This window comes from Mytilus trossulus, chromosome 2 (assembly GCF_036588685.1).
Source record: "Mytilus trossulus isolate FHL-02 chromosome 2, PNRI_Mtr1.1.1.hap1, whole genome shotgun sequence".
NCBI classification, from domain to species: Eukaryota; Metazoa; Mollusca; class Bivalvia; order Mytilida; family Mytilidae; genus Mytilus; species Mytilus trossulus.
The window spans coordinates 94,073,285-94,099,867 of record NC_086374.1 but is presented as its reverse complement, the minus strand read 5'-3'; the positions used below and the strand labels follow the sequence as shown (position 1 = coordinate 94,099,867).

The window sequence follows — 26,583 nt, the reverse complement described above, 5'->3', positions numbered from 1 at the left end:
TTCCGGTCGAAAGCGAAAGCACGCCGGCAACAAACCAGTCTTCTCGATCGATAAAAGGGCCTCCAAGTCCGAAATTGTTGCACTTTTGTAGGTGCATAACACTTGAAAATGCCTGCACGAGGTAGAAGCCGTGGCAGTATGTTCGTCATCTGCGACGTGTGTACCTCAACAATATCATCAGGTATTAAAGGAAATTTATCGGTGACCCAAAAAAATGTAAACACTAAAACAGTCCACAGGCACTTGTCTCCAAAAACCAAAAAAAAATGTCCTATATACCTTAATATAACACAAGGTACTTAACTAAATTTTTGAATAATGACACCCAGTCCCAAATTCCCGTTATTTTTTTCATTTCTCGGTTGTCAAACCTACTTAAACTTAATATGCCGTAAATTTAAATTGATTTATCTACACAATGGTATATGACACGACTATCATTGGTGTCGGGATCATTAGTAGCAGGCCTCAGAAGTCGGTCAACGGGATGTTTTTTGCATTCGTCTCAATTTTTGGCAACACCCAGCCCGCAGTGATTGAATTATTATAAAAAAATATTAAAATAAAAACTGTCAGCTTCCCTCTGACTATGAATTATTACCTTTATTGTAAATTCTTTACAGATTATGTGGAACAAACCCAAATAAGTTTGTTATGAAACACACGTGTACACAAAACACTAATCATGCTAATGTAGAGTTATAAATTGACCAAAATTTCCCACATTTATTTTTAGCCAGACGAATGACCAATGAGAAACCAGTATAAAATTACATGCGTACTGGGTGTTGCCAAAAATTGAGACGAATGCAAAAAAAACATCCCGTTGACCAACTTCTGAGGCCTGCTACTAATGATCCCGACAACAATGATAGTCGTGTCATATACCATTGTGTAGATAAATCAATTTAGATTTACGGCATATTAAGTTTAAGTAGATTTGACAACCGAGAAATAAAAAAAATAACGGGAATTTGGGACTGGGTGTCATTATTCTAAAATTTAGTTAAGTACCTTGTGTTATATTAAGGTATATAGGAAAAAAAAATTTTGAGACAAGTGCCTGTGAAACAGTCCTACTAATAATGACGCCATGCATATCTATTTTGTTTATTTTGCTTTGACGACTTTATATAAGAAGGCTATTGCCTATTAAAAACATATCTACAGGCCAGCAGAATAACTAAAAAATTTCAAAAACTTAGCATCGGGCCTGTAGATTTAATAGTTCATCCTGAAGACTTCAATGGTAGTGAAGACGGTCTGACAGATAAACACTAGAAGGCATACCTGACAACTGACCCGTATTCTGCGGGTGTCACCCAAGATTTTCACAATTCTGAGGAATCACCCGGGACACCCGCAGCGCCGGGTCATTTCAAGGAATTCCGAAAATGACCCGATTTCACCCGTATTTCTTAGCCTTCAGATTGATTTCATAAGTAATATTTCTTTGAAATACCAGCAAATTCATAATTCTTCCATGAACAGGAAGATCATCTAGCTATTTAAACTGTCAAATTTAATGACCCATTAAGTGCATGGCTTCACTCGACAGCTTTGGTGTCAAACACACTGTTAATTAACACCAATTACCTTAGCTTTAGGTCGTAAATAAATTGCACTATTCAGTATCCATTTACAAACATATTTCTACTAGACAGTTACTTCCCCTTATTTGTCACCATTCAAAATTATTCCTTATATTTACGTTTTATGGGTAAAAAAGGTAAGGCCAAAAATAAATAATTGTTTGTTTCCCCAAACCCGACCTTATCAAGTCAGGTGAGGGTAGGTAGGTAGGTAAATTATTTTATTTTTTGGTAATTTTTTTTTGTACTTGTAAATAGGAAATTACAAACCATCATGTATAGGGCTGTATTTTAAATTCTAGGGTGTATTAAGCTATCAGTTTCCTCATGTCAGATTTATTAAATAAAACTCGATGTATAATTTGAAATATTTTATTTAAATGGGTTTCTTTTGGGTGGTAATTTTCCAATAATGACACAGTCAGGGTTTCCCCTGGGTCAATTATTTTTTTCGCCACCTCTTTCGCCAAAACAATATATTTTTCGCCACTTTAATATTTTTTCGCCAAGTAACACAAATATATTTTTCTTTTAAAATTTTCCTTTTTTTCCAGCCCCCCTCCTAAATAAGAAGTGGTTTTTACAACAAAACGAAGCATTTTATCACTTGGAATTGATCCCTCATGTAAGGTGTAGTCATTAAATATAAGGGTTACTCTCATGCCAACCTTTTGAATAGGTTTCTTCATAACGACAGTTTTCTTTTCTAGACCATCGTAAATAAGTAAAACTATATGCTTGAAACATGTGTGTCACTGAAACGATCTGAAGTACCCACTCAAATCAATGGTCTAAATGAAAGTTAAATGATAAAGTTTTAAATCAGAGACCTTTCTTGCTTTTGATCATATTTCGTCAAAACAACAATTTTCTTTTCTGGACTTTCATTATAAGAAGGAGAAAAAGCGTAAAAATTTTGCTTCAAACACGTGCGTCGCAAAGTGGTTCATAAATCCCTTTTGTGACATGTGAGAGAAGCCATTTAACCATATCATTTTGTCATATCATATAATCAACGCCTTTATTAATTAGTCCTTTGATGTCGATAGCTATGAATGCAATCAGCTGATTATTGATTATCTGTCAAAATCTTAACGAGTTCAAGGTGAATTCCGAGTATTGTCTGATCGGTAAAGTCAGAGAAACCCGAAAAAAAGTAAATAAACAAGATGGCTGAAAATAAATCGTTGTAGATATTGTTTCGCCAAATTCTTTCGCCAATGACGAATTTTAATCGCCACAATTATTATTTTTTCGCAAATTGCGAAAATGGCGACCGCCAGCGGAAACCCTGGACACAGTCTTTGTTGCCCCCACAGCTGCACAGAAGGCACATATATGGGGCTGTGCCACAGTAGAGTCATAATACGTGAATTTAACATGTGTTCGTCAGTCTATCTGTAGGTGCACATTCAACACGCCTTCAACAGCATCACCTGAAATAAAGAACAACAGAGATCTTTAATAAATAAAAACAATAATATCCTAGAGTACTTTGTATATACATATATTGGGAATTTTCAATGAAGAAAATGTCTAAAATACTGAGCCTTCTGTTTATAATATTAAGCAGTATAATCTGTCAGAAATCTGTCCAAGTTCAACGTCAGAGTGTACTAGTAGAATGAAGATTATACCGTTCATTGAAGTACAATGTATGCAATTTTCCACTGAAAAAGGATTTGAACATTGAACCCATATCAAACACTGAATAACTCAATGGAACATGCATTGTACTATCTTATGAAATTGTTCTCTGTTGTTTATTGTGTGTCACAATGTAAATATGTTTGTGTTGCTATAGCATGTAACTACTGCTTTGCAAATAAAGAATTCATTCATTCATTCATTCATGCATATAAAATATAATCAACTGAGAGTGAATGTTAGATGTGGAAATTTCATTCAATGTTGGGTAACAAAATCATGCTATGCAAGACCATGTTATTATATATTAAAAATGATAAGAAAATCTTTTGGGAATACTGAAAAAGCATTCCTTCAGGTGTGATAACAAATCAACAACTTGGTTAGCAGTCTGTCAAATGCTCTGGATTCTCGAACAGCTACCATTGTGGCAGCCTTCTATTTAGAGAAGTATGCATGGGCTGTCTGCTTTAACAAGACTAGTGTGGAGTGATCTGCTTTTATTAGGGACCAAATGATTAATTTAAATCAATTGCTTTCAGGCCTCGGGTTAAATTAGTAAGGGCATAAGGAAATCATAAGGGAATTTAGGTAAAGGGTTTGAAAATTTGCAAGAAAAAGAATGCAAACAAAGGTGGGGAGACTCTCCTTATCCTAAAAAAGTCTACCTTTGCTTGCAAGAAATAGATGTTGGGACGGTCACTTTAATATTATGCATACCTGTTAACTTGTTAAAAGCTTCTTCTTTTCCCTTAGAAAGTTTGTTGACAGCTTGACTGGCTCCCATCATTTTGTCAAAGGTGTTGACAACATTTGAGGAGGAGGCTTCTTTTTCTTTAGAAGTCCCATCAATATTAATGTTAATTCAAAATTTCAAAAACTTAAATATGTATAGGAAGATGTGGTATGAGTGTCAATGAGGCAACTCTCTATCCAAATAACAATTTATAAAGGTAAACAATTATAGGTCAAGGTACGGCCTTCAACACGGAACCTTGGCTCACACCTAGCAAGCTATATATATAAAGGCTTGTATAAAAAGTAAAAACACAAAAATACTGAACTCCGAGGATAAATTCAAAAAGGAAAATCCAAAAAACAAAAGTCCAAACACATCAAACGAATATTGAATTGTTGAATAAAGGGCCCCAAAATTACAAGTGTAAAACCATTCTAATCTATATAAAAAACGAGAAACATGTAAAAACTACATAAACAAAAAGTCTTTATTAAAGTCTATCTAGTGCCAGTGTCATGTCATCATCGTAGTGTGGACTATTAAATATTTCTGTAGAACCACTTTTTTAGATACACGGATTGTCGGATGTGTTTTTTGTCACGAGCATCCTCCTCCTCTTCAGTTAATTTTAAATCGACTATCACGTCCTCACATATGTCTCCGAACATTTCCAAAATCGAAAATTTGCGCAATACATTTGTAACCAAGTCTTTCTTAAAGTTTCCAGCCGAATAAACGGCGTCCATGTAAATGTATAAACAGTCTAGAGAATATTGTTCTGAATATCGTAAAGACCCGAGACCACGTGGAAGAAGAAAGCCAAATCGCGTCATCAAGGCGTTTTCAACAATGCCGATTTCAAAGGCGATTTGAAGAACAGCGTCTCCTTCTTATGTCTTATGTTTTGATTTTTCCATTGCATAGGAGCACCGCACCACCACATGAATTTGGATAAAAAAAGATTCTTCACAAAATCGGCAATAAAATTATTCCGGTCGCGGCGATTTTTCCGGGTCGGTCGGGATTGGGGAAACAAACAATATTTTATTTTAGGCCTAAAATCACAAAAATAAAATTCAAATACATATTGAAAAATAATTTTTCATTATTTTTATACCTTTATACAATTTAATCATCTGTAATGACTGAGACGTGACTGATGGCTGAAATGAATGAACAAAAAATAAAGAACAAGACTGTGTTTCACAAATTTATAAAAATCCTTAAAAGTGCAATGAAATAATAATTAATAGGATTTAAAATGACTTAACCAAGTGAACATGCATTGATGGTGTTTTTTGTATCGTTGATATACATTATAAGAAAATGTACCATAAATACTGAAATTCAGCTTAAAAAAGTTTGTACACATAATGACCTGAGATTTGATTCTTCAATGCAGGTCATGACCTGCATTTTCATCGTCACAGGTTGACAGGTATGCTAGAAGGTCCTTGTTCTTGGTAGTGAAGATACAGATTGATACCAGATCTTTATTTTAAATGGTATTGAAGAAATAGAATTACACAAGGTCTTCTTTACACTGTTGTGAAAATCCATGGATGGTACCAGGGGGATTCAAACCAGGTCTACAACACTTTTCCCCCTTTTCTTTTTTCGGGCTTTGTACCATCCATCCGAGCAACTAACAGGTCCACTACTGTACAACCCGAGACTTCTACTCGGAAACCCTCTGGCCAGTTCCCTAGATGCCACCAAGAATTTCCATGGTATCCTTTGACCGGCTGGTCAAACCTCATGACTAATGCTAACATCTCACTGCCAGGCAATATTCTATATACAATTTTTGTACCAGTAGCAGATGCTCACAGCGCCATTGTTGTGAAAATCTATGGATGGTACCAGCGGGATTCGAACCCTCAATCTCGGGATTTAATGGCAGCACTCTAACCAATTGAGCCAAAGAAGATCTTCCCTAACTCAACTAGTTAGACTACCTTTATATCTCCAGGTCTACAACAACACAATTCAATCTTTATCTTTCAAGCAAGCTTATTACATATACATGTACAAGTGAATTGTTCATTAGACATTTTAGCTTGTTCAGTTTTAATGTTTCTTGTTGTACATAATATATATGTACAGGTGACAAGCTCTGAATTGTTGCACCTATCAAGTTTCAACTTCAGAGAACACTGACCTAATATACACAACACAAATAGACAAAGAATTTTGAATAAGATTTTTAAAAAAGAGGAAAAAAGAAAATAAACTCATTAAATCATAAAATAATGAAAGTTTAATTAGTTTTTCAACAGTCATGGCAGAACATCATACATTGTATATAATACTTCCTACTCTTTTTTTCTCGTATATGGGCAGGAATTCACTAATGCTACTTTAGTGTGACATTGTAAGAAAAAAATAAAAATCATTATAAGCTTCTAAATTTTTTACAAATTATTGCTACAAATGGTGTCCTTCTATTTGTAACCAAAAAATCATTTTCAAACTTGCATCAGTTTGGATTACCAATGCAAATAATGAATTTGGAGCATGTAACATGGACACTTTTTCCAAATTGAGATTAATGATTCCTTAACTTATTCAACATTCAATATCATATATATTGATCACAAAACATTGTCTATCATCAAAACTCTAAAATGTATATTTTCATTTCTTTCAGAAATTTTGTGAAAACAAGTTTCCTCTACTTTTCTGTCAATGTTACATGCAATGTTTAAGAGATAAATACAGTAAGAATCATTTTCTTTCTGAACATGTAAAGGCTCTTTTTCATTGTGTTACCCTCACATTAAAAAATTGTATTAATATTTTTGCAATTATCTCATTTCTGTCATAAAATAGTGACTTAAATGTTGCATGTAACGTGGACACAAAATATATGAATAATGAACCATGCCAGAATTGACCTTAAAAGATATAAAAAGCCTCCAAACAACCATCTGAATGTAAATTATACAATTATACTGCCACATTTCTCATATATGATATTATTTAAATAGTGATTAATACCAAAACCATTCACCTAAATTTCAGACAGCAGACATATTTTTTAACTATACCAGTAGTTATGCTTGTTCATGGTGGTACACTATGGAAGGCTAAATTAAAAGATATTCAAATGTCAAAATAACCAGAAAAATCAAATTAAGACCAAAGATAGATCAATTGATGAAGGAGTCATCCAAAATTTCCACAACATGAAACATTTTTATATCAGTAAGTTTAAGCAACCCGTTTTTTTATGCACAGGGATGAGATTGATAAGAAGACAACCACACAACCATCAGCATCCACAAGTTTCTCACTCAATAACTAATACTGACAAAGTAAGGGTACAAAATGATTACATGTATCCCTCATTCATGTGACACAGTTACACTTAAAATTAATAGTATGAAAAACCAAGACAAAATATGGACAAATCTACGAGAGGTTGATACAGCTGCATTTATTGAGAATCTTATTTTCAATCATTTACATAACTTCTATAAAGAACAATTTGGGTTTCATCTTTGAGGTTGTTGTCTGATAGACATATTACCCAATATCTCGTTTTATTTCTGCTGGTAAATCTTACATTTATGATAACTTTTTAAGGTTTAAACAATAAATTTTATTTCAAACATTCAAAACAAGTTTCTTGTTTCTTGTTTTCTGTTTCCAACATTTTCAACTATCTATCTGAAAAAAACCCACAAAAGAAACCAATTAATCTACCCTTAATCAGAACCAAAATCCATGCATAGATTATAAAATTTACAATAATATAGAAACTCTCAAATATCTTGTTTCGATTTTTCAATGCCATTTCATCTTGAAAACTTGTTACCTAAACTACAGGAAGCCACAATTTAAAGGGCCCCATAATGACCAGTGTAAAACAATTCAGAAGAGAAAACCAACACCCACTAGACCATAGTCCTGTTTTCAACTTTATTTGGCCTTCTTTTACTTTGTTGTTTTATAATTAGTGTCACTGAACAGTCTTTTGTAAACGAAAAGCGTTTCTGGCCTACAAAATTTCAATTCTGGTATCCATGATGAGTTTATTATTATTATTTTGAAATCAGAAGGAGCCTGAACCTCTTATAATGCAAAAGATATTCTGGAATGTCAATTATTGGCATAACAATTAAAAAAAATATGTTACAAATGGAATTTCTCATGATTTATATAATGAGCATCAGTAAATACACATGATACATGTGTTGACTGGTGATTGAAAAGGGATAAATAAACAAGATTTTGAAATAACTATCTTCTACACTGCTGTAGAATGGTCAAATTGGAGATCACTAGTATGTCTGCATACACAGTCACCATCATCTGGTTTTCTGACACAGACAAACACTACTATCTGACTGGCTTAAAGGACCGTCACCACCTGACTCACTAATAGGGACCTTATCAGACTGGCTAACACAGACATCATAATCTGCCAGGCTGATAGCTAGGGTTATCACCATTTGACAGGCTGAAAGGGATATCACCATCTGACTGGCTGACAGGGACATCACCATCTGACTGGCTGACAGGGACATCACCATCTGACTGGCTGACAGGGACATCACCATCTGACTGGCTGACAGGAACATCACCAACTGACTGACTAATATGAACATCCCCATCTGCCAGGCTGACTAGGACATCACCATCTGTTGGCTGACAGGGACATTACCCTCTGACTGGATTACAAGAACATCACAGACTGACTGACTGACAGGAACATCACCAACTAACTGATTGACTGATATTTACATCACTATCTTCCAGGCTGACAGGGACATCACCATCTGTCTGGCTGCCAGGGACATCACCATCTGACTGGTTGACAGGGACAGTATCTTTTTGCAGCATCTTCCTGAGAGTTTTCTTCATCACATTTATTGCTGATCAACTTTTTCCTTTTTAGGTTTATATTGCCTGTATATTTTTTTTATTAAAAATTGCATGTAAATTTTCAAGACCGACACCAATTTTGTTGTCAATGAAGAAAATACACTTCTAAAAAGAATGTCTAAATTTAGAAATAAAGATGAAGTTTGATGGTGGTAAAACAAGTTAAATTATCAATAATCTCTTAATAGAGCAAAGGAGTTAGTAAATGTTATCAGTTCTGTTCATGCATGTAACATTGACAGAAAGTAAAAGGTTGTATGTCAATGTTACATACATGAAGACCAGAAGATGAAAGTGGTGTGCTTAATAGTCAACTTTGGAGAAATAATATAATTGCTGCCCAGTAATATCTAATTAATCATTTAGGTTATAAAATGTTATATAAATGTCTGACTTTAAGGAAGTAATACCTTTGCATGTAACATAAAAAAATCTGGACACAAAATATTGTTGTCAATGTTACTAACTAGTGTTAAAAGACAAATTAAACAGGAAAACATAAAAACGCTTTAATTTTGTAAAATAAAAAATAAGATAATAGCTCCATATGGCAGTAAGTTTTGTTTACGCATGTAACACTGGCCTGAACATGTGAAAGTCTAAATAATAGACTCTGTCAATGTTACATACACAATTTCTTAATGAAAAAAAGTTTAATTTGGGTTTACTTTATACATTATTTTTTAAAATAAGTATCATAATAATAACTTTGAATATTAAAAATTAGATTAACTGTTGATTTCAACACAGTAAAATCTTCTCATGTAACACAAAAAAGACCTGATACAAAAATCGTAGTCCATGTTACTCATAAAGTTATCATAGGAGCATCAAAGAAATTGTGTGATGACAATATTTCAGATGTTAGTCATTTATAAACTCAGATAAACTCATTTTAAAGCTCATAACAGAGGTTTGGAAATCAATGCTTTTAAAACATTATAATTCTGGGTTATGTATGTAACATTGACAGGAACACCAACAAATGATGAGGAAAAATTGCTAGTCAATCAGGAAAAAAATAAACACAAATAATTAAAACTCATTTATTTCTTTAATATCATTTTAATGAAGCAAATTTTAAATTTCAACAAGATTTTATTGATTGAATAATTGTATGCACATTTATTAGGTTGTAGCATGTAACCTGGACGCAGAAGATGTGTCAATGTTACATGCCTTTAAACGATAAGAATTACAAGTAAATATTGATAAGTCTAGAAATCAAGAAAGATCAACAACTTCTCTGTTAAAAATTCTGCATAAATTTACATTTGATTTAATATTATGCACTGGCCAGTTATGCTTTAAGTGTAATAAAGTAATATTGTTTTTATTCTGGTGTCAATGTTACATTTTATGTTTTCAAATTAAGTGGCCAGTTATCTTTATAATGCTGAGAATGAATACAAGTACTAGTTAATCAAATTGGCAATTAATCTGTGGTATTTCATGTAAAAAATTAGATTGATAAGGCAAACCTTACAAAAAAAAGCTTTTGCATGTATCATAGACACCTTTCCTTGGTAAATATTTTCGTGTCAATGTTATGTACAGAAATCTCTCCAGCAATAAAATGAATATCGTAAGGGTCAAACCTGTTTAAATACAAGATAAACTTATATTTTTTGACAAAATTGCAAAGCAAGTCACACATCATTATCAAAGAACCTAATTTACACAAAAAGTGCATGTAACACTTCATTGTGAGGTAAAAATTAACCTGGTCCCACTCTCTTATCATTTGCTTGATCACTGGTAGATGCCAAGTGTGAAAGATGACAAAGCCACATTTTAATGTAATTATCAGTGGGTTGAAATTTGAAAAAAATAGTTATGTTAATGCTTACTATAAAAAGTATACAACTGTTATAATAAGATGAGTATTATTGGGCAGTATTGACACGAAAATGAAATAAATTTTCTTACCTTCTATATTTTTCAAACTTTAGTTGATTGATAAAAATCATGAAATCCAAATTGTAACCATTGTTGACACCTTTCAAAATTTGCCATGCTGGACCAATAACTTGCTTCCAAAGCTAATCAGCTAATGAAAAGGTGCATGTAACATTTGTTGACCCGAAAAGTTACATGCACTTGTCCATTTTCAAACGTATTTTATTTGCAGCAATAATCGGATTCTGTACAAAATGGGGTTTCTAAATGATAGACCGATCATTTTGCAGTTGATTTTCAACTATTATAGTAGAACAATTCTTCAGGCATATTCTAAATATGACTAGGGGTTTTGCCACTGCAGAAATGTCACACTTTTTGTCTACAGTTTTCAACTGCCAGCACATAACAAGTGCTGATTTTTTTATTTTTTTTTAATTGGATCCATTTTTTTTGCATGTGGCAATAAAGACTAACCCACTTTGCTATTTAAACAATGTTTATTCTCCATATTTGCATGATTTCTTTATTTTTTAATTGGATAAACACTATTGACCCTAAAATTTCACTAGTGAATTCCTGCCCATATATATTTATTTTTTTGTCTTGGAATTGGGTTTTACTGTTATCACTGTATAGTTACATCTTAAAAAAAAAATAAGCACATAATATACATTTGTAGTGATATAATTATGTATATATTAAATATAAAATTATAAACTATTTATATAATAAATCAAAAATATTTGAAAAAGAGCCATCTGTAAAAGGTTTATTTTCTCAGATTGTGTCACATGCATGACTTTTAGCTTGTACCGGTAAATTGGCATTAAATTCGTCTTCTCATCTTAAGTATATACAAGTCATTGCAAGTGTACCTGTATATCATGTATATATGTTATATTTACTTTTTAAAGTAATATAAATGTACAATGCATATATATTTTTTTTCTTTTTTTAGCTGAAGAATATGATAGACACATGGCTGGTAAGAAGCATAATGAAAAGTTACAGGCGTATTTGGAGAAGAAAAGAGTGGCTGAATGCAGTATATTTGTAAAAGGTTTTCCTCCCCGGACAGAAGAAAATGAATTAGTTTTGTATTTTCAAAACTTTGGACCAATCAATAAAATTGTGATGGAGACACATGAGAAAAAGAAGGTACATGTATTTGTCATTTTTGCATCCATTATCAATCTTTGCCTTCATATCAATGAAGATAGAAGCTGCAACAAGAAAAAACACTTTCAGACAATAATAGAATAATGCTATTAGTTTTCATCATAAATAAACTAACAAGGCATAATAAAAAAGAACTGTTCAGCTGATTTTTATTATGGGATTAACACCTACATTTGTAAGAAAGTTCAGAGTTCTTTGAAACATAAGAAATATATATATATATCATTGTTGGTTTCTGTTTTGTTGCTGTTTTATAATCTATGCTTTCTTTTTATTAGTTGCCAGCCAGATTCTGCATAATAGAGTTTGGTTCTAAAGAAGGTGCTACAAAAGCTGTAGAATATGAACCACACATTTTGAACAGCTCTCGGCTGACCGTTCGTCCTAGAAGCTTTAGGGAGCTCAAACTTCAACCTTACTTCCCTTGGGAGAAGGAGAAAGAAGAGAAAGAAAGCAGATTGTTGCCCTGGAACAGAGGAGAGGAGGATGAAGATGTTAATGAGATGGGAGCTGGTCCTGGATTTGGAGGGCCACCACCGTTACCTAGTTTACTAGGGGCTGGGCCTGGTCCATTTAGAGGGGGCCATCCAGGGGATGAACAGTTCTACATGGATGACAATTTTGACCAGGGTGGAGGCTTTGGAGGAGGAGGAGGAGGAGGAGGAGGGCAATGGATTGAAGGAGGAGGAAGAGGAGGTGGATTTGGTGGACGAGGTTTGTTATAAAATTCCCCATTAGTCATGTTAGTTTGCCTTACAAGACCAATACTGTCAAGTGCGCTATTCTCATCACTGTTTTTTGTCTGTTAACTTTTACAAAAATCATTTCCTTTGAAACTATTGGGCCAATTGGAACCAAAATTATCATTGTGATGTCTAGTTTCAAAATTGTGTTCCCAGATCCTTCCTGCAAACCAACAGTAGTTATTAATGGCCATGTGCCCAACAGTATGAACAGTGATGAAAATTTAATTGTCTAATTTATTTAGTATGTCCAAACAGTACATTTCTGTTTGATTGAGCTCTGGAGATGGCATTTGTAACAATTTTATAGTTTCTTGATGTCTATCTTTTAATACAATTGAGAGCAGTCATTGCTTTAATAGTGACATATTGGATGATACATCAAGTATTTCATTATGGATTGTAAAATATTCATGCAGGTAAAAAAAAAACATTTGAAAAATGTTTGACCAGTATGTGCTCCATTGGTTTTATTAGCTCACCTGGCCCAAAGGGCCAAGTGAGCTTTTCTCATCACTTTGCGTCCGTTGTCCGTTGTCGTCTGGCGTTAGCTTTTACAAAAATCTTCTCCTCTGAAACTACTAGGCCAAATTGAACCAAACTTGGCCACAATCATCATTGGGGTATCTAGTTTAAAAAATGTGTGGCGTGACCCGGTCAACCAACCAAGATGGCCACCATGGCTAAAAATAGAACATAGGGGTAAAATGCAGTTTTTGGCTTATAACTAAAAAATTAAAGCATTCAGAGCAAATCTATCAATGGTGAAAAATGTTTATCAGGTCAAGATCTATCTGCCCTGAAATTTTCAGATGAATCGGTCAATCAGTTGTTGGGTTGCTGCCCCTGAATTGGTAATTTTGAGGAAATTTTGCTGCTTTTGGTTATTATCTTGAATATTATTATAGATAGGGATCAACTGTAAACAGCAATAATGTTCAGCAAAGTAAGATCTACAAATAAGTCAACATGACCAAAATGGTCAGTTGACCCGTTTGGGAGTTATTGCCCATTATAGTCAATTTTTAACCATTTTTCATAAATTAAAGTAATCTTTTACAAAAACCTTCTCCTCTGAAACGACTGGGCCAAATTAATCCAAACTTGGCCACAATCATCTTTGGGGTATCTTATTTAAAAAATGTGTGGCGTGACCTGGTCAACCAACTAAGATGGCCACCACGGCTAAAAATAGAACATAGGGGTAAAATCCAGTTTTTGGCTTATAACTCAAAAACCAAAGCATTTTGAGGAAATCTGACATGGGATAAAATTGTTTATCAGGTCAAGATCTATCTGCCCTGAAATTTTCAGTTGAATCAGTCATCCCGTTGTTGGGTTGCTGCCCCTGAATAAGTAATTTTGAGGAAATTTTACTGTTTTTGGTTATTATCTTGAATATTAATATAGATAGAGATAAACTGTAAACACCATAATGTTCAGCAAAGTTAGATTCACAAATAAGTCAACATGACTGAAATGGTCAGTTGACCCCTTTAGGAGTTATTGCCCGTTATAGTCAATTTTTAACCATTTTTGATAAATCTAAGTAATCTTTTACAAAATCTCCACTGAAACTACTAGGCCACAATCATCTTTGGGGTATCTAGTTTGAAAAATGTGTCTGATGACCTGGCCATTCAACCAAGATGGCCGCCACGGCTTAAAATAGAACATAGGGTTAAAATGTAGTTTTTGGCTTATAACTATGAAACCAAAGCATTTAGAGCAAATCTGACAAGAAGTTACATTGTTATTAATCAAGTCAATATCTATCTGCCCTGCATTTTTCTGATGAATTGGACAACTGGTTGTTGGGTTGCTACCCTCCAATTGGTAATTTTTAAAGAAATTTTGCAGTTTTTGGTTATCTTGAATACTATTATGGATAGCGATAAACTGTAAATAGCAATAATGTTCAGCAAAGTAAGATCTACAAATAAGTCAACATGACCTAAATGGTCAATTGACCCCTTAAGGAGTTATTGCCCTTTATAGTCAATTTTTAACAATTTTCATTAATTTGGTAAATTTATGTAAATTTTTACCAAATATAGTTCTCTGTTACTAATGGGCAAAGTTCATTTACATATAATTGTAAGAAGCAAAATCGATCAGTAAAGTAAGAACTTCAAACACATCACCATCACCAAAATACAATTTTGTCATGAATCCATTTGTGTCCTTTGTTTAATGTGCACATAGACCAAGGTGAGCGACACAGGCTCTTTAGAGCCTCTAGTTTAGAAGCTCTTAAAACTTGCTATCCTTGATCATAATATTTAATCTGCAAAATTGTGCTTCAATACACAACTTTTAATTTACATGCTTTTATCTGCCTTTTTTCAAAAGTTTTTGGTTGTTGTTTAGACAAGAACACCATTACAGTGTAAATTGGTCTAAATTCTGAGTACGTACCTTGTCACTGTTAGAAAGAGTATAGTGGTCATTTGTCGTAAATAACAAATTTAGTGTTCACAATATATAATGTGCACAGAAAAGTTATTTATTTACCATGCTGGGTCTGTTTGGTAATTTTTTTATGTTTTTGATATCTCTTTGACAGCAATTTCTTATGTTTAAATGTAACATCTTCATTGATCTTATTAATTCATAGGAAGATTTGGTGGAGGAAGAGGTGGACTGTTGGGAAATAGTCCAGGACCAGATTTTGGTGGAAGAGGGGGACCAGATTTTGGGGGAAGACGGGGACCAGATTTTGGTGGAAGAGGTGGTCCAGATTTTGGTGGAAGAGGAGGCCCCCCAGATGGCTATCCAGGACCTTCAGGTGGTAATTATGGAAATTTTGGACGAGACCCACCTACTCCTCTGGGACCACCAAAATCCATTTTTGATCTAAAAATTGGTGAGGGTACTAAAAGAATGAAAGGCATGCCATCTCTGCCAGGTATGGGGAAGAAAGCGAGGAAAGGAAAAGGAGCTGACGACCCACAGGATCCTCTGCCCGTAACAATTGTTGAATTAAAGAAGAAATGCAATGAAAATACTTGTATCACAGTGAGTAAACAAATAATAATCCTGATTAAATTAATCATATGCAGGTAGATGGAGGGACATTCTTTGGCAAACTTATTAACTTAAGCTTTGATCATCTATCTATTGATCATTTCTCATAATAACTAACAGACTTTCAACAAGTTTCTTTTTTATGGCATTTTCTATTCCCGATCTAGAGTTATTGGACTTGATAACATTTCTTTGATTTAAAAAGTTTACTCTGACATCAATCAATCAGTAAAAAGGTTATCAAGAACAAATTTAGATTTATTTAAATGCAAAGTGAAACAACCTCTGTGTACTATCATATTCAAATAATTGTTTGTTGTTGTTGAACACGGACTTAATAAGGGATACTGTAAATTTAGAATTTTTTTCTTGCATTTATTTTAGCAATTTTGTCATTTTAGACTTAAATGCGATTTATATTTTTGCAATATTGAGAAAAATCCTGTTTAATCAGACAGTTGATTTTGTTATTTTAGATTCAGTCACAGATGACATATTTAGTGGATCTGATACAAGCCAGCCCAGAAGAGTTACAACAGAGATACTACATATGTAAAGTCTTGGAACAAGCTCTTTCACCTTTCTTTCCTGGTTTGTATAAAATACTTCTAGAACTTATTGGGGTAAACTATTAGTTGTTGGACAGCTGAGAGGTATATATTCCTTTCAACTATTGATAAGTACAGTACATTCCGGTTATTTGCATAGCCTATTTGTCAGACGAAATTATGCAATAAAGCGGAGTATGCTTATATCCGAAATGACAAATTACGAGTCAAATAACATCGATAGTGCAGATCAGCAAAGAAGAAAGATGTACGTCCATAGTCCACTTACAACATAATGAATGCTTATTTATTCTAATAAAAGTTATTTGTCTACTGTCATACATTTTATTTCATTGTGTATTCTTTCAATAAAGTTTATAAACACATTTTGTTTTAGTTTATTTATGTACCGACTTTTCCTTTACCTGAGATACAAAAATAAAATTGTTCTAAAAATAGATTTGTTTCTATGACCCTGATGTACAAATTAAATTGTTACGCTTTGTTTAAAATAAACTGTTTAACAATACTACACAGTTTATAATCATTGTAAACAATAATTGTGCAATGAACTGCCTTTGATATGCAGTATTTACCAATTACACAGTGATGTTACACTGTTACTTTAACACCGATAGTTTCGTTTATGCAAAGCAGTTAACAGGTAATGGGGCCATGCACGGGTTATTTGCTGGACACGAGTGTTGAAAGTGAGAAAATATAATAATCAGAAGTTAATTTTCTTTTAGAAAAATATTAAAAAGGAAAGATTGATGTATAAAATTCTTCAACCATATATAAATGCCCTGTAATATTTAACATAAATGTAGATCACCCAAGCTGAATTACGAAATTACACATTGGATAATGATCGATAATTAGCAGGCGTTAATGTTTTAAAAATTCACCCAAAATATAATCTATGAACAATGTTTGAAATCCAATCAATAATTAACACCTTTTGAGATAGAAGATCATAGAATGGTTGTGTTTTTACAACAATCAGCTGATTGACATTTTTATGACCTCGATGCTTAAAATAGAATATATGGGAAACTTTACCTGTGTACACATCGAGGCCTTTTCTATAATCATATAAACACGAAAGATACTGTTTTAAAACTTTATTTGAATAACACACAAGTAAATGTGAAATAATAATGAAAATTATGATATGCATTCAACAAAAATATACTTACCAAATTGCCGTTTCCGGTCAAAAATCTCTTCAGTTTTAACTGAGCATATCTAGCTGACGATTATTTTCTATGCAATAAACCGAAATGCCACTTGTAAGGCTATGCATATAACCGGACAATTTAACATTAGGTGAATGGAAAATGGTTTTGTGCAGGAGAAAAGTATGCAATTAACCGAATTATGCTATTAAGCGGTATGCAATTAAGTGGAATCTACTGTATAGGTTATAACATGATCTTTTCCATATTGGCCCTGGTATCATCCCGAGACTCCCATATCGGCCTCTAGGCTTTAGCGGAGGCATGATACCCAGGTCAATATGGAAAAGACATATTATAATCTTTTGATCACATATTTAAGTTCTGCAAAAAAGAGAAAAAAGGTCAATTATAACAATTTTATGATTCATAAAAGGTAAAATCTTAAACAATTTATCACGAACCTGTCGTTAAGGATGTAATGAAGTCACGTCATTAGGAACAGGGCTCAATATCAATGTCTCTTTTTTGCCACGGTGAATTTTGAGGTTATTGCATATGCAAAACCTAAGGTATTCATAACAAATATGTGAAAAAGAAAAATAATACAAATTTTAAGAGAAACATAGTTCATTACACAGCAATATACCACAGGACACCATATATCAGATTGTTTTTCCAACAAAATTATATCCCTGGGTTAACCTTGAAAAAGAAGTAGAAAATTAGGAAGAAAACAGTCAATCCATACTGAATATTATTTTTTTCAAAATTATATACTGGACACATTCACATGACCAAAAGACAATGATTATATTGTATTTACTTTTTAGGGGTCACTGTGAACCAGTTTGGATCCTCTGTAAATGGATTTGGTTTAAAGGGATGTGACATGGATGTCTACTTAGGATTGGACAAAATAGGAATGTCTGTTCGAAGCACTGTAAGTATTGGATTGGAGTTCTGGTTAACATTGGTCTGATTGGAGTATTAGGGGAATTACTGGTTAAAAAGGGCCTGTTCGGAGTATTAGGGGGATTCCACATACATTTAACCTGACTGTTATTAAATTCTGATAACTGAAACATAGACCTTAAGTAGATTTTTTCATAGTCACAATAAATAACTCCTTTTTTGTCAGTTCATGAAAAATCACAATAATTTCTGAATTGACAGTACTTTAATATCATTTCTCTATTTATTAGAATATTGACTTGCCATACACCCGAGATGTACACTCTTTAAAAAAGACCAGCGGACCATTACAACAGGCAGATGTGGATGGTATGACAAATGGAGACAAGTGCAAATTAATTTCCCGTATACTTATTGAGCATGCTCCAGCCTGCAGTAACACACAGATAATTCCAAGTACACGCTGTCCAATCATCAGATTTAAACATGAATCATCTGGAATCAAATGTGACCTGTCCCTTGACAATCAGTGAGTAGTTTAATATGTTCAATGACAAAAGAAATCAGTCAAGCTTAATTTATTCAAAAACCAATTGAACAAAATGTGACAGAACTGTTAAAAACCAATATTCCAATACATACATTTTGGTTGCATAAATTTTCTTACTGGTTTATCAGAACAGAGGATGAGGTTATGATATATAGTTGCACCAAATGCCTGATTTGAATATCCAATTAAAGTATATTCTGTAGGATGCTGATTGCCTTAAAACTTCCAGTTGGTTCAGTGACTTTTAACAACAGAAATAGCTAATTAAAATAGAGCTCAAGTTATACTGAAATGTTAATAACTTACAAGTTTTTACTATTTAGATTTTTTTTAAGAGAGCTCCTGATATTAATCTGTCCAAAGTATTTTTCACCTGAAAATGTACAATGATTAGGTTTTTTTTTATAACCTAAAGCAGAGTCTTTATAATATTCACTTTCTCTCTCCACTATTCCCTGGGTGAAGAGTTGTACCGTCTAAGATCTTTTTAGATTCTAGAAATTTTCAATATATTGCATTGTTATCCATGCTCTTTTCAGGAAGAAAAATTAAAAGTATTCTGCTTACATTTTCCCTTAAAACTTATGAGTAGTCAGTACAAATTTTCTGAGGTATATTTGCCTGTTTATGAAAATAAACCAAATACATGTAATAAAATTGTTATGCAAAATCTATAGTTTAGAATTTTTTATTTATTATATTGCAGTTATTCTAGGCATATCTAATGGAATTGTTAAGTTTCTTATTTTATATTTCTTTCCAGGCTTGCCCTTCAAAACACCAGGCTTCTTCAGGCCCTTAGCCAGTATGATCCTCGCATAAAGCCCCTAGTTTATGCTATTCGCTACTGGGGAAGACTAAAACATCTGGCTGGTAATATCAAGACTGGACCCAGAATGAGTAACTATGCCTTGACTCTTATGATGGTCTACTATCTACAGAATACTAACCCAGTGACCTTACCTACCATCCAATCACTAGCTGATTTATCATGTAAGTAATTATGCTGATTTATCATGTAAGTAATTAAGGTACTTACACTATCATTCAGTCCCTTTTTGATTAACCATGTTAATTATGCAAATGATATAAGGACAGTATTTGCCCTTCCAACTCAGATTTTGTAAATTAACAGGGGTCAAATAAAATATATTATGTTTATAGTTTTCTTTAGATTGTATAAAAATAAAAAGTGAATCAAATTGAGGGGAAATGGTTTAATAGTAACTGGTGGACATTTACTTTACTTACATCTGTATAGTCTTTACCCTTAACTGATAATGCTACTTTCAATGACTTCATTCTTATATACCCATACATGTGAGATTGACAGTGTATAGTCATATCAGTTTATAGGAAATTCAATTTTTTTTTATTAAATGCTCAGTTGTTAGTATATTTTAATTATTACCTCCAATTTAATCGCTGTGTTTAACTTGCAGTTTGTTGGTTACAGAAGAAAAAAATATTCAACTCTTAATATTGTTGTTCTGACCAAAGGGAGATAAATCAGATTACAAATTTTAACAACATAATTATATATATATATTTAAAAAGTAATTGTCACAAATTCTTACTATCAAATTTCCTTAGTAAGTGACACAAATATCCTTGGTAGACTCTGTTATTTATAGTTTTAAATTTAACTTGCAAACAGACAAGAAAAGAAGACTAGAACTGGAAGGTAGAATTGAGTAGGCAAAGGAGTAGGTCCGGTAAGACACATTTTTGGCCCTGAAATATGGCAGTTTTACAAAATTGTTAAAATGTAAACTTCAATATATTTATTAGACAGTTGAATGCTTCTGCTACATAAATATGGGCTGTTTTTGACAATACAATGCACATATATCGGGTTGTAGCACCATTAAGTCATGCTAAATTACTGAAATCTTCAAAATTCTATCATTTTAGTTAAATTTTAGGCGGTTTCTGTGTAAAACGAAAGTGGCCACATTAGTGTTCATCCATAATATTGAAATGTAAGTTGTATTTTATAATAATACATAACATATATAAAGATTGTGGATGAACACGGATGCGGCCACTTTCATTTTTGACAAAAAACATCTGAAAAGTGACGTTTTCTGGCATATTTGAGAGATTTTTCATATTTGAGCTTGAATCAGATCGTTTTTATTGACTAAATTAGTTAAAATCTTTCACAAAAACTACTTGAATCAAGTGAAATAGACACTTAAGTGATTAAAAAGTGGACAAAATCTTTCGTCAGATGAAACTGAAATTTGAGGCCAAAATGAGTCCTTACCGGACCTACTCCTTTATGCAATGCATTAATAGTATGATTAAGTATTGATTTTTTTCAGCAACCAAGACTGTAATAGGACCATGGGATTGCTCTTTTGTTGGATCCAACTTTATCCCACCTACCCACAATGTACAGACATGTGGTAAATATCTTATATATGTTTAATTAGTTATTTTTTAATGCAGAGAAACAATTTTTTTAATAACATATAAGGATGTTTTTATCTCAGTTTCAAGCTGACTTGAAAAAAGCAATCACTTTAAATTATCAAAATTTATTCATTACTAATGATAAAATTATGATAGAATATTATTGAATTTAAAATGTATTTTAAATCGCAAATCCCATCAGTGCATCCTTGATAGTAATCCATTATTACTTACAGATTTAACAATGAGACAAAGAGACTATGATAACCATGATAACCATACCTGCCAACTGTCACTATTTGAAGGCTCCCAAATTGAAATTTTGAAAGAGCAATTTTGTCCACAATTTAAACAAAACAATTAATTAAACTGATTTTCGGTTTTGAAAGTATGAAGAAGCCAAAAAACAACTTTAAAATATAATTGCAGGCCCTCTTGAAGTTTTTTTAGGACTATGATGGCCATCTTGCATGCAAAACGCCCATGGGCTTTGCATGCAAAACCCCCATGGGCATTTTGAAAATTTGGCAGGTATGGATAACTTCATTGTAGTATTGAGAGGTTTACTATTGACGATGTACATAAGTAATTTGTATATACACCATACACTAACCATTTGTTTTACAGAGGAGCTGCTAGCCGGATTCTTCAAGTTCTTCTCACACTTTGATTTCAAGGCAAACGCATTATCAATCCGGACTGGTTCAGTTTTACCCGTAGCTAAGATTACTCTTGATAACACCATGAAGGTAAAAAAGGTCATGGCAAGTCCTTGAGAACATGTGCCATATGTGTACTATGGCACATGTTAAACATAACTAGGACTTTGATCAAAATGGCTTTTTTATTATTTTTGCTTGTTGTACACACCTCCTCTTTTTATCCTCTATATCCTGTCAGCATGGTGCAAAAGTGTACAGTTGCACATGCATTACAACAGGATTTTGGCATTAATAACTAAATTTGTACACAGATGGAATTTCCCTAATTTATTTTTGGCATATCTACCTGATGCATATGTAGAAAATGTGTGCTAACTACATATGCAAAATTAGGTATTTAGACTTTTTCAAAATTTGACTGCACACCTTCCCAAAGTCTTTTATTCACCTGACATGTGTAACATAGTGTACTTGTTACATATGTAAAAACAGGTATGCTTAATATGTAAACCTTATAGTACACTTCTAAAATACTTTTTTTGTGTGTCCTGAACATGTGTCTCTTAATTGTGTACAGAGATACATGTAAATCAGGCTATTGCTTTTTGTACACATATAAATATTGGGAATAAGGGAATGGGCTGCATATCATTGAACATGGTGTATGCTTATTGTATGCATATTGAGTCATACTTTGGTTTTATACTCAAATTGTAGCTCTGATTTTAAATGTTTAGATCTGGATATATAAAATGAAATAAACTATTAAAAATATTTGTTCAATAGAAATAATAAAAAGGGTTGTTTATTTGAGATTTTTTAACAGGTAAAATAGTTGGTTTTGTGTATTTAATATTTCGTATTAATTTCATCAACATTTTACCATAGTACAAACTTATAAAGTTATAATCATGATAAAAGAGTATTAGAATTGAGAATGGAAATGAGGAATGTGTCAAAGAGACAACAACCCGACCATATGAAAGACATAACAGCAGAAGGTCACCAAAAGATCTTCAATGCAGCGAGAAATTCCTGCACCCAGAGGTGTCCTTCAGCTTAACCTATTTATTTACTTGAGGACAATTTTCGAATTAAAGAAATTTTATTATTAAGATTGTATGATTGTCTTTTTAGCTCACCTAGCCCAAAGGGCCAAGTGAGCTTTTCCCATCACTTTGCGTCCGTCGTCGTTAACTTTTACAAAAATCTTTTCCTCTGAAACTACTGAACCAAATTTAACCAAACTTGGCCACAATCATCATTTGGGTACCTAGTTTAAAAATTGTGTCCGGTGACCGGCCCAATCAACCAAGATGGCCACCATGGCTAAAAATAGAACATAGGGGTAAAATGCAGTTTTTGGCTTACAACTCAAAAACCAAAGCATTTAGAGCAAATCTGACATGGGGGTAAAATTGATAATCAGGTCAAGATCATACTGCCCTGAAATTTTCAGATGAATCGGACAACCCATTGTTGGGTTGCTGCCCCTGAATTAGTAATTTTAAGGAAATTTTGCTGTTTTTTGGTTATTATCTTGAATATTATTATAGATAGAGATAAACTGTAAACAGCAATAATGTTCAGCAAAGTAAGATTTACAAATAAGTCAACATGACCGAAATGGTCAGTTGACCCGTTTAGGAGTTATTGCCCTTTATAGTCAATTTTTTACCATTTTTCGTAAATCTTAGTTATGTTTTACAAAAATCTTCTCCTCTGAAAGTGCTGGGCCAAATTAAACCAAACTTGGCCACAAACATCGTTGGGGTATCTAGTTTAAAAATTGTGTCCGGTGACCCCCCTAACCAACCAAGATGGCCGCCATGGCTAAAAATAGAACATAGGGGTAAAATGCAGTTTTTGGCTTATAACTCAAAAACAAAAGCATTTAGAGCAAATCTGACTCGGTGTTAAATTGTTCATCAGGTAAAGATCTATCTGCCCTGAAATTTTCAGATGAATTGGACAACCCATTGTTGGGTTGCTGCCCCTGAATTAGTAATTTTAAGGAAATTTTGCTGTTTTTGGTTATTATCTTGAATATTATTATAGATAGAGATAAACTGTAAACAGCAATAATGTTCAGCAAAGTAAGATTTACAAATAAGTCAACATGACCGAAATGGTCAGTTGACCCGATTAGGAGTTATTGCCCTTTATAGTCAATTTTTAACAATTTTTCGTAAATCTTAGTAATGTTTTACAAAAATCTTCTCCTCTGAAACTACTGGGCCAAGTTAATTATAGGTAGAGATAATTGTAAGCAGCTAGAATGTTCAGTAAATTAAGATGTACAAACACATCACCATCACCAAAACACAATTTTGTCATGAATCAATCTGCGTCCTTTGTTTAATATTCACATAGACCAAGGTGAGCGACACAGGCTCTTTAGAGCCTCTAGTTTATGTTCTCTGTATGTACATTTTGACTGCTGTAGCTTGAAAAACATTATACAAAACTAGACTTGAATGATATGCCAATATATAGTGTTGGCAAATCAGGGAGAAAAAGTGTAATTGATCTTTTAAATAGCTTGTGATGTATTAATTGCTTTGACTTCATTTTAAACTATTTGAAATATTATTTTAAAACATCTGGAAAAAAAAGAAGAAAAAATTTAGTTTTTATACACAAATTAATCATTTATGTTTATACTAGCATGACTAGTGTAAACATATGAGATGATGAAAACAAAAGAAAAATGTCCAAGGCACAAAAATATGAATTATTATTACTTCACGCTTACTCAATACATCAATTTTTGATTATTGAAAATATAATTTGTTATAAACATCCTTCTGCTTTTAAAGATAGAGAAAGTTAATTCTGATATTTTTGTGATCTTTTATCATTACCAAAACTATGATGGGTAGGTAACACAAAATTGAGAACTTGTATTTTTGATAAATGTTAATAAAATTATATGTACACAGAATTTCATGAAAACATGCATCAACTTTTGCTGTTTGAGGAAAGGTTATTGTTCTTCATTAACTTTCCTAAAAGCTGTGATGTTTTTTTATTTATTGCAGCTTGCACCAATCAACATCCAGGATCCCTTTGTTCTTGACCACAATGTCACACAGAACATGAACGAAACAATCCGTGAACTGATGATCAAAGAGTTCAACATTGCTGCATACAAGGCAGAAAGATGGCAGGCAATTGAGTTTGCCCAAACCAAGTCGCTTATTGACGTCCTAGATGACAGGGTACCAGAAGGGTTCGATGAAACTTTGGCGCTGTCAAGTATTCCTGGAATAAAGCTTGGAGAATACCAGTTCCTTGTAGAACTGAAAGCTCCTGCATTGTCTCCACAGCTCTTACGAACACTTGAGGCAGAAGGAAACATGTATCTGGCATGGTGTAAGAAAATGATGGGTTTCCTGTATACTGTTATAGAAAAGATTATGATGTTCAACTGTGAAACAGTGTCAACTAACATGCCAGATGTATGTATAAAGTCTAGGAAATATGATCACAGTGTCATGTCTGAGAAAAGCTTAAAGAGAGGTTTGAAGAGGCCTCATTCTGTTGTGGAGGAAGCTGGAGATGAGGAGTCATCCATGAAGGAAGAGGAAACCTCAGAAGAAGTACTGGTAGACCCAAGGACTGAGCTGTATAAGAATGCAGAATTTTACATTGATATAAATACTTACATCATGTGTAGAATCTGGGCAGAGCGCAAGAAGATTGGCAACATGCTGAAGGAACGTGGATTCACAGATAGTATGGAATTGGAACAGACCATTTCAGAAAGGCTATATTATGACAACCATTATGAGAACAAGTCCCCAATCATGGAGATGAGGATTATAATGAAATCCATTATCTTAAACAACCGAGCAGAGATTATGGTAGATGTATCAGGACCTCCAGGTCAAGGAGAGTTTCACTGTGTGTACCACTACCTCAAGAAGTTTACTCTCAAATTGGCGGAGAAATTTTTTGATGCACAGGAACTGCCACCTTTATAAAACCACAGACATTTTGTTTGTTTGTTTACTTACTGAACAGTTTACTAAAAAAGTAAGACTTTTGTTGTGGTACAAACAGATGGTTTTTGTTATGAATGTTTATTAGATATTTTTTGTTGTATTTACAGATATATAATTCATAAACAGTTGGACATATTGTTTTTGGATTTTGCATTGATTTCATTATACCATGTATTTTAAATGCATTTCACCTGAATTTTATAATATTTTTATATGGTCGTAAAAGAAAAAAACCTAGGTTCACATTTAAATTTTTTTTGTTGGGTATATTTTAGGAAAGTTTGTAGCTGAAAGAAAGAAGGCAGATTGTTTCCTATAAAAAAAAATATGGGGGGAAAAGGGGGGATTTAAGGAATTTATTTTATAATAGCCTATACAGAAACTACTGTTTCTTATATTTAAACATTATTGTTTTTTATATATCTGTTATAAACTTACTAGATGAAACTGATTTATTTACAAAGTTTGGTAGATAACTTTAAATTCTCATACTGAAGTACATGTTTATATGTAATTTCTGAATTTGATTAAATTTCCTTCTTTAATTTTTGGAATATAAATGATTAGAAATTTATTTATTTCTAAA

General features: G+C 32.9%; 1 protein-coding gene across 1 annotated transcript; it reads left to right on the top strand.

Annotated features, from left to right (window-relative positions):
• On the top strand, positions 1-26,338 carry LOC134708406 (speckle targeted PIP5K1A-regulated poly(A) polymerase-like). The gene is made up of 11 exons (XM_063568905.1): positions 1-181; positions 11,729-11,928; positions 12,228-12,663; positions 15,310-15,710; positions 16,196-16,310; positions 18,279-18,388; positions 18,651-18,889; positions 19,674-19,903; positions 21,238-21,321; positions 21,956-22,077; positions 25,032-26,338. The coding sequence occupies exons 1-11, from the start codon at positions 109-111 to the stop codon at positions 25,974-25,976; spliced, it is 2,955 nt and encodes a 984-aa protein (XP_063424975.1). The 5' UTR covers positions 1-108; the 3' UTR covers positions 25,977-26,338.
• Positions 26,339-26,583: the final 245 nt, after the last annotated feature.

Excerpts from the sequence above, each read along its gene's own strand:
- LOC134708406 (XM_063568905.1), top strand. The coding sequence starts at position 109 with ATGCCTGCACGAGGTAGAAGCCGTGGCAGTATGTTCGTCATCTGCGAC. Across the intron at positions 12,664-15,309 it reads AGGTGGATTTGGTGGACGAG|GAAGATTTGGTGGAGGAAGA; the intron begins GTTTGTTATAAA and ends ATTAATTCATAG. Across the intron at positions 15,711-16,195 it reads ATGAAAATACTTGTATCACA|ATTCAGTCACAGATGACATA; the intron begins GTGAGTAAACAA and ends TTGTTATTTTAG.